General features: G+C 40.0%; 1 protein-coding gene across 1 annotated transcript in view; it reads right to left on the bottom strand.

Annotated features, from left to right (window-relative positions):
- Positions 1 to 1,320: 1,320 nt before the first annotated feature.
- Positions 1,321 to 8,828, bottom strand: part of si:dkey-28b4.8 (sarcoplasmic/endoplasmic reticulum calcium ATPase 2) — a 30,872-nt gene continuing 23,364 nt past the window's right edge. The window contains exons 17-24 of the mRNA XM_062440991.1: positions 7,883 to 8,121; positions 7,538 to 7,758; positions 7,192 to 7,394; positions 7,020 to 7,105; positions 6,100 to 6,233; positions 5,895 to 6,012; positions 5,586 to 5,720; positions 1,321 to 5,448 (exon numbers count right to left, since the gene is read on the bottom strand). Coding sequence (XP_062296975.1) covers positions 5,287 to 5,448; positions 5,586 to 5,720; positions 5,895 to 6,012; positions 6,100 to 6,233; positions 7,020 to 7,105; positions 7,192 to 7,394; positions 7,538 to 7,758; positions 7,883 to 8,121 — 1,298 coding nt within the window. The 3' untranslated portion in view covers positions 1,321 to 5,286. The remainder of the gene's footprint in view (positions 5,449 to 5,585; positions 5,721 to 5,894; positions 6,013 to 6,099; positions 6,234 to 7,019; positions 7,106 to 7,191; positions 7,395 to 7,537; positions 7,759 to 7,882; positions 8,122 to 8,828) is intronic.

Below are 8,828 nucleotides of genomic sequence, written 5' to 3'. Positions count from 1 at the left end.
TGTAACCTGAGGTTTAACTCTTGGTTTTCTGTTGTATGAAGGTGGTTCACTTCTTACTGAGGAACATCACCATGGTAACTTCTGCTGAGCAGCTAACCTGCTGCGGATAAGCAGGATAACTTCAGAGGATGTCAACAACCAGTCAACACCCCAATCACTGGCCAATCAGATCACTGGGAAATAAAAAGTCATCGTTCCTACAAAATCCTGATGTAGACAAAAGTCCAGAGTTTACAATAAAGTCGAGTCAGTTTATTGATACAGCACAGCTTAAAAACAACCAGTGATCGACCAAAGTGCTCTTACACAATAAAGGAAAGTAGAGAAATTGACAAATGACACATGACGCAGATACGATGAGAAAAACACATGTTGGTATATCTAAGACCCATTGAAAGCCAGAGAAAAGAAGCATTTAAAGTGTTCTACGAAGACAGTGGGGACGTACAGGGTCACTAAAATATGCTGGAGCTTGCCCATTCAAAGCTTTAAAGACGAAAAGTAGAATCTTGTAGTCAATTCTAAAATGTACTGGTAACCAGTGTAATGATGCTATAATTGGAGTAATGCGGCATCAGTTTTTGGATTTAGTTAGCAAACGTGCGACTGCATTTCTTACCAGCTGAAGACATGAAAACGTAGTCTGACTTCCAAATATAGTGCGTTCCAATAATCTAGGTGAAAAGAAATGAAATATAGATTGTCTCAAAATAATGAATTAAACATGTGCTTGACCTTGCTTAAAAGCCTAAGATGGTAAAAGGACGACTTAACGACAGCATTTATTTGTTTCTCAAGTATAAAATCGGGGTCAAATAAAATGCCAAGATTCATGAGGGTTCACACATCTGGAGAGCAGTCCTAGATCGCAAGCTACATTTTTCGCAACATCTGGAGATTTTAAGATGAAAATTTCCGCTTTACTTTCATCAAGTTTTAAGAAATTGCTAGCCAGCAGATGTTTGTTTTCATTTAAGGCAGTTAAACAGGCGATTTAACACATCATGGTCACAAGGTCTCAAAGGGAGGTACAACTGTGTGTCGTCTGCATACGTCACGATACTCCAAGCTTTTCAAAATGTGGCTAAGGGGTAACATGTACGGAGAAACTGAATGCAACTAAGGACCGATCCCCTAAAAGAAACTGAAAAGGGCAAGAGCAGTGTCTGAAATGCCCACCCAGTGCTGCAGGCGTTCTAAAAGGGAGCACAGGAATCTAACAACATTAATATATACAGTCTTTAGCAACTACAGACATTGTTTTCTGTGATGTGGAACTTTCATAATGCATCAAACAATCACGACACACTCCAATTCTGAACCATTTTGTAATTTATTGTTATTGTTTTCATCCTGTAACATCATTTCCCATGACAACAAACTCTCCAAGAGTAGAATGAACAAGAAAAAAAAGTTAGAAATGAAAACTACAAAAACAGTGTTCCCTTGTTTGGCTCTAATGGAGATGTTGCGTAGCTGTTGATGAGCGAACAGAGAGGAAGAGAGGGAAACATAAAGAGATACATATTTGACAAGATTCTCCTTAGTTATCAAGTTGTTTAGGAACCACATGCTGCTCTGTAGAAACCCTCCTTCCAATCATTCTACTCCTAAAGTAGTGTGTGGGTGTGAGCTAATAACAAGAAGAATGTAACAATGATCAAGAAAACAACTGCGTAAACAAAGCTACACTGGGGATTTGTTGGAGCAGGGCCAACAAAAAATATATTAATAATAAAAATGAAAAATAAATAGTATCTCACTCATAAGTGCATCTACATGTGTTTTTCCTGCCTTAGTGGTATCAAAAAGAAAATATCTTATTGCAACATAACTGAAAAATTAGGCAGATCTGTGGGCAGCACAGAAGCAGAGGATTCTTTACGGTTTGGGATAAATAACAATAAGAAAAATAATGACTAAAACAAAGCTTCAAATTAAAAAACAAACAAACAAAACGTAAAGCTCTAACTTGTTTCCACACAAAAAAAGTCTTGACTTTTCAAGAGGTGAGTTGGTCGGGCACCTCCATGAGAAATTTTGACATCAGAAAATGTAATGCTTTTCTTTTCTAATGCAACAGCTTTACCTTTTTTTTTTAATAGAACCGCATCATAAAAGGCCTGGGACAGACTGTTCGAGAAAGAAATGTGAGAATAAAGTTGAAATATTTGGAGAAAAAGTTGTACTGTCGTGACAATGAACTCTACATTGGAAGAAAAAGTCACAATTTTGCAAAAAGTAAAAGGTCCTAATATTATGAGTAAAATTGTTATTTTGAAAAAAGGTGTAATATATGAAGAATAAAGTCACAATTTTACAAGAAAGTTGTTTTGTGTCATTTTGAGAAAGAATAAAAGTCATAATATTAGCCAAACCTTTCATTCACTGTTACATAATAAACAATGACCTGCAACAGATTTCACCAAAAACCATATTATCATAGAACTTTATCAATAACGTTATCAATATAAAATCACAACTTTATATTGTAATATTATGACTTTTTCGACTTTATTCTCAAAATGATGTTTTTTCCTTAACAGTGGTTGTAATACTCCATGAACAGGACCACGTATGACATACTACAAAAAACGACTAATGCTTTTTTTCACATATAAACAATCCCAATGGCAAATAGTGGGACATCACTGAAGAAAATGGCAGACAGGTCACTGATATTCACAAACAAAATCATTACAAAAACATTTAAATGAACCACTGCTTTCTGTCAGGCCTACTGTATGACTTGTGGTAAGATAGTAGTAGGGATTACAACTCCTGCTAAAAGCATTAGTGTTCAAATTGAAATCCTGCATCTGAATTAACTTTCAGTAAAGTAACACAGAGGCAGTTTCTGTGGTAAACAGGCATGGGAGAAAAAACGTTTTTAAAAAAAGAAAGACAGAACAAAAGTAACAAAAGAACAACTAAAAGCAGTGTTGCATTGTACTGAGCAGAACTTGGGGAATGAGAGAAATAATAACATCTCTTATATATTTAAAGCCTTAACATGAAAGAAATAAAACATATTAACCCATTTAGCTTACATACATGTCGCAGTCAACCACATCGTTTAGATGCAATAACATCTCTATCGTTAATATAAATTACATTTCTTAACTAATGAAACACACTTGACTCATTCATCCCGGTGTGAAGGCTTAAATCCAGCTTCAGTCATTCTACGAAGTTTCGGGATGTCTAAAGAACCAGCTGAAGTCTGGTCAAGTCACTTTTAAGACCTTTTCATGTGTCAGTAACAATCAACAGAAAAGAAAATGAAATATACTGAACTGTAGATCTATCAGAACAAAGGTTGAAGTGAATGGCCTTTAAGATTAGAAATGCTATGTTGAACTGTACTCATGAGCTTTACAGTGTTGGAAGTGAGCCTGTAGAGACCCAGCTGTACACAGAACCAACTTCATCTAACTCTGCAGGAAATGTTGGGAGTCTCAGTAGAATGAAATATTGTCAGTAAAGACCTGGACCTGGACTTCCACTCTGGCCCTTGTTAGAAATGCGTGAGGTGTATTGACATGCGTTCTGTAATACTCTGCTAACAGTCTTCCTTCACAGGTTGCTTGTTTTTGTCTCATGTACAGTATCTACAAAGAAGTTCTAACATTATATGACTGTATGTTTTTGCATTGCAGCATAAAGACTGTCAGAACGGCCAGTTGGAGGATTTTATAGTACATCTAGTTGTCTGGCCTCCTCAACTATTTCTGACCACATATTATTACTGGTAAGTTACAGTGTGGATGTAAAGCTGGTGTGTGTATGCGTGTGTGTGTTTCCGGGCCACTCGGAATGTTTCTCTTTCTTCTATTTAATCGACTAATTCACCACAACCAGAAATTCTCATCAAAAAGGTGCTATGTGTAGCATTTTCACCATCAATAAATCATCACCATGCAACACCAAACATCTACACCAATGATTCCTAACTTGGGGATTACTTTTGCCCTCACTTTGAAGTACTGGTTACGTTTTGCCTTGTCAGGAATCAGTTGCACCAGCTCTTCGTACGTTGAAACTTAGCCACGTTATAACGCAAGTTCTCGCAAAGAGATTTAAACACAACTACGTTAAAACAGATTGCACCATCTTATGTAGAGATGAGTTCTTACTCAATAAATACATCCACTAACTCACAGGTGCAACTGTTGCTTAGATAAACAAAGTAGCTATCTGACCAAGCTAACGTAGCTTGCTAATACATTACAAGTTTAGAGTGAAGGGTAAAGGAGGTAATATGGAACACAGCTAACAAAAAATGCAATTATGACTAGATTCAATTTTGCAAAACACATTTAAAAAAACTCGTGACTATTACTTTTTGTTGATAGCATTTTATCTGAGAGTCTTGACCAGATATTTCTTAGCTTTTAATAGTGCAACTGGATTTAGTAGTTACTTAGACTTAGATAGTAAGCAACTGGTTTTAGTAGTTACTTAAGTACTTAGGAAGGACTGTAGATACAAACTTGGTGAAGGATTTATGAACAGCTGATGCAACACACTCCTGGTCACTAAAAAGATAGTCTAACATAAATGCAACCTGTGATAAACCATAAATCTCCTTACCGTATCTACACTGTACTTTACATCGTGTGTCACTGGGTCACATTTGGAGAGAAGACTAATTGTTGAACTTCATTTCATTTTATTTCAGTAACAATACGAACTTTAACTGGCTTTTATTCTGCTTATCGTGTTCAAAAAGCATACACGTGTTAATATTAGCATGCTCACCTGCTAATGTTGATCAGCTAGCCTTTAGTATTTTAGAATGCAAAATTTAGCAGGTTAGCATGCTATGGTCATTCATTTTTTTTAGTATTTTGTCAGTAATATACATAATTTACTCTGGTCAAAGTGCTGGACTGACAAACAGAACAGCAGCTCTAGAAACAGGTACAAGTACAGTTTAAGTATATTAATGTTAAATGTAAAGAGACAATCAGCTACACAGAGCACCTTTTAGTATTGAGGAAGCGATGGTCTTAAACTGCTTTTCACTTTGTTTCTTATTTCTCTGATTGTCTATAGGCTAAATATTTTCCTCTTTTTATCTTTTACATTTTCATATCTCAGCAAAGTTTTGCTTTCCTCACTTTGCTTTTGTTTCTCTACCTCCGCTCACCCTAACACATTCCATCCCCTGCTCCTTTGTATTTTTCTTCCCACTACTCATCCTTTCTCTCCGACTTCCTTCTTTCAGTCTCCCGTCTTTCGCTGTCTCCCCCACAGTCCACCCGTCCTCTCTTCCTCCCGTCACTACCAGAAGATGTTGGTGATGTCAGAGTCCAGGCTGAAGATCCAGATCACTAGCGGTGTAGAGATCAGAACAAACGACCAGGACACGCCCCTCATTGACTGACGGAGCCTTGTCGTCATGGCGCCGTTCGTCCTCTGCAGCTCCTCTTCCTCTTCCAATGTCTTTTTAAAGAAATGGATTTGAATAAAGGATGGTTAGACATTAAACATTAAATGGTTAGACCGCCATGACATACAAATAACCCTGATGTATATGAACAGAGGCGCTGAGTGGACGCATCGAGATCAAGTGTTCTGACCTGCATTTGGCTTCCTGGCTCAATGTAGTTTCGTGCCAGGAACTTGAGGGCCTCGTCCATCAGTATGACAGGAAGTGACATCTTTAACACCACCACCCACTGAGGCCACGACAGAGGGCGTATCTGGAATATCATCTGAAGAAAGAAGCAGAGGAATGATTGGTATTAACCCTTGGATACATGGAGTGTCCAGTATTTCTACCCTGAGCAAAAAAGGGTCTAAATGGAGAATGATTGGAATTTTCTGGCTTGAAAATGATAAATCAGAACTGGTCATCAGATACATTCAGAACATGCACGCATCCTTACTGGCAGAGGGTCTACATATAGAATGAGGAAGTGTAGAGCCATGGACAGACAGATGGCTCCCACCAGCCAGGGGTTGGACCAGGGAGGCATCTTTGCCAGGGACTGGTTCTCTGACAGACTGGACAGCACAGGAAAAAATATTTATACATTTAATACTGTCTTGTTATGTCAGTAGTTTAATATGTGGGTGAGTTTGTTTTTGTACCTGTTCAAGGCGTTGCACATCTCTATGGTAACCAGGACAGACAGGGCCATGGTCATGGGATAAGGAGACTCAAAGACTGAACACTGCACACCAGCAAACTCCACGTGGCCTTCACTGCACTGCAGGTAGTGGGACTGTGGAGGAAACAAAGGCATATGTTACATTCCTGCCACCTTGATACTTACCTGTCTCACTTACCAACCAATACAAAGAATTGTAACACTGATCTTAATGTTGAGTTACTATCCTACAGGTGCAAATCCCCTTACCAGAGGTTTTTTTTTCTTGGCCTCTTGGGGGCAGTGTAACTATTACAACACTGCCGTATCATCACTTTATAAAGTTGTTATAGTGAACGTGCTAACAAACAGTGATTTAATTACACATCCAACAGACATGGAGCATTTATTTGGAGTCTTTGTTTCTGGCCTCCTGGTGGATGTGAGTCCAATGTTCACTCAACTCACTGAGAAAAATATCTTCCTCTTTAGCTGCTAAATGTTTCACTATGTTCAACAGCTGGTTGTTAACTTTGTCTGCTCTGCTGTTTGGTGTTGAGCAGATAGTGTACAGTATACAAACATTTGATCTCTGAAAACAGCTGCCTGAGAGCGATGGAACGGAACCAAAACTGTTAGGTAAAACCAAAACAATGAGCTGAAAGACACTAAAACCGTCAGTGATAATTTCACATTACATATATATTTTAGCAGCCCTTGGTCCATTCTAACACTGTTATCTTTTTATTTGAATGAATTCCATTTGATTCTATTCTAAAACTATTCTTCACCTTCACAATTCCCTCAAAACTAAAGGATTGCTTCAGTAGGCCTGACCTATAATACAGTTTTTAATGCATTAACCTACTCTAAATAAGCATTTATAATCGGAGGTGTAGTGATGGGGAGATGTGTGCTTACCAGTTGATAGAAGGAGAGTTTTGGTCCGTCGTGAGCTGCCATGAACCACCAGGCAGCCGCTCCAACAGTGGCTGCTCCCACATAACCTGCAGAATACAGGTTCACTTACAATTCACTGTCTGTGCAGGAGCTTTGATGGTGAGTAATAAAGTGGAGCTTTATGTGTACTTACATCCGACGATGAGGTAGCGACAGAACAACCAGCTGGAGATCAGAGGCTCTTTTGCGGAGCGGGGAGGGCGGGACATGATGTCCAGGTCAGGAGGGTTGAAGCCCAGAGCAGTTGCTGGGAAACCATCAGTGACCAGGTTGACCCAAAGCAGCTGAACTGGGATCAGCGCTTCTGGCATTCCCAGTGCAGCTGTCATAAAAATACTGCGGAGGAAATATGGACACAGAGAAGGAGAGGAAACAGTGAGAGGCCTTAATTAGATATTATCTTAGAATTGATTGTTCTATGAAATTTCTCCAACATTTTGGCTCAATTTTCTGCATCCTCCCTCTTTTTTTTTACTCACCAGACCACCTCTCCTATGTTGGATGATATCAGGTATCTGATGAACTGTTTCATGTTGTTGTAAATGGCTCTGCCCTCCTCCACAGCGGCCACAATGGTGGAGAAGTTGTCATCAGCGAGGATCATCTCAGAGGCTGACTTGGCGACCGCCGTGCCGCTGCCCATAGCGATACCGATCTCTGCTTTTTTCAATGCCGGAGCGTCATTCACCCCGTCACCTGTCTGCAGCCATGAGTGAGGATGTAAATATGATTAAAGACATAAAAATGCATAAAAATAAAGTGATATCACAGGAGAGAGTGCTGTGATATTGTATACCAGGATGTGTGTGAGGCGGCACACCCACCATGGCTGTGATGTCACTCAGGCTCTGCAGGTACTCCACTATGCGGCTCTTATGTGCCGGTTCTACTCGGGCGAAGCAGCGCACCGTCCGGCAGGCCTGGCGTTGCAGGTGAGGGGGCAACTCGTCAAACTCCCGCCCCGTCAGGCCCCCGTTTACCCCTGAACCCTCCTGCTCCTCTTCCTGCTCTGTGATGATACCCACTCGCCGGCAGATGGACAGAGCTGTACCCTTGTTATCACCTGGAGAGATGGATGAAGAGTGATGAGTTGATGTGTCAGTGTTTGGATGAAATAACAGTGACTGAAACTATATAGTCTGAGGAGGATCTAGTGATAGAGGAAGAGCATAAGGAAAGAACAGAAACCTGCATAAACCTAAATGAGGGAGTAACTTTTTTCCTCAGTGTCTGGTTGTAGACCAGATGTGCTGCTGCATTTTGGACCATTAGCAGAGTGCATGCTGGCAGCGCTGCCAGATTGGGCGTTACAGAGTTTAAACTGAGAGATGACCACTGCCGGTAGCATACTCAATCAAATAAAACTTGATCTTTCTGATGGTATATAGTGAGAAGCAACATGACTGAGTGACAGATGCAGGAGGAGGAGCTGAGCTGGATACTGATGTTACATCATTTCACAGGATGTAAATCCATAGACTGTATATAAAATGGACGTAACATCCGTGACGTCACCCATTGGTTTGTAGACTGCTGCTTGGAAGCGAATAGTATCTGATCTGAGCAGCGCCATATTGAACATTTCCGGTGCATGCCGGGTAAAAAAAAAACACGGATTCTACTTATATGGGCATCAGGAGGAGCAAGAGGCGCCCTCCTGAAGCTGTGAACCAATCAACCTGTCAATCACGACGTAGCCACGCCCTAATGCATACCCTGCTTTATCGTCAAATATAAAATCAGGGAGGACAAAATTTCACAAATGAACAT

The sequence above is a fragment of the Scomber scombrus genome, chromosome 2 (genome assembly GCF_963691925.1).
Source record: "Scomber scombrus chromosome 2, fScoSco1.1, whole genome shotgun sequence".
NCBI classification, from domain to species: domain Eukaryota; kingdom Metazoa; phylum Chordata; class Actinopteri; order Scombriformes; family Scombridae; genus Scomber; species Scomber scombrus.
The sequence above is the reverse complement of the archived record's forward strand: the minus strand, read 5'-3'. Positions and strand labels throughout refer to the sequence as shown.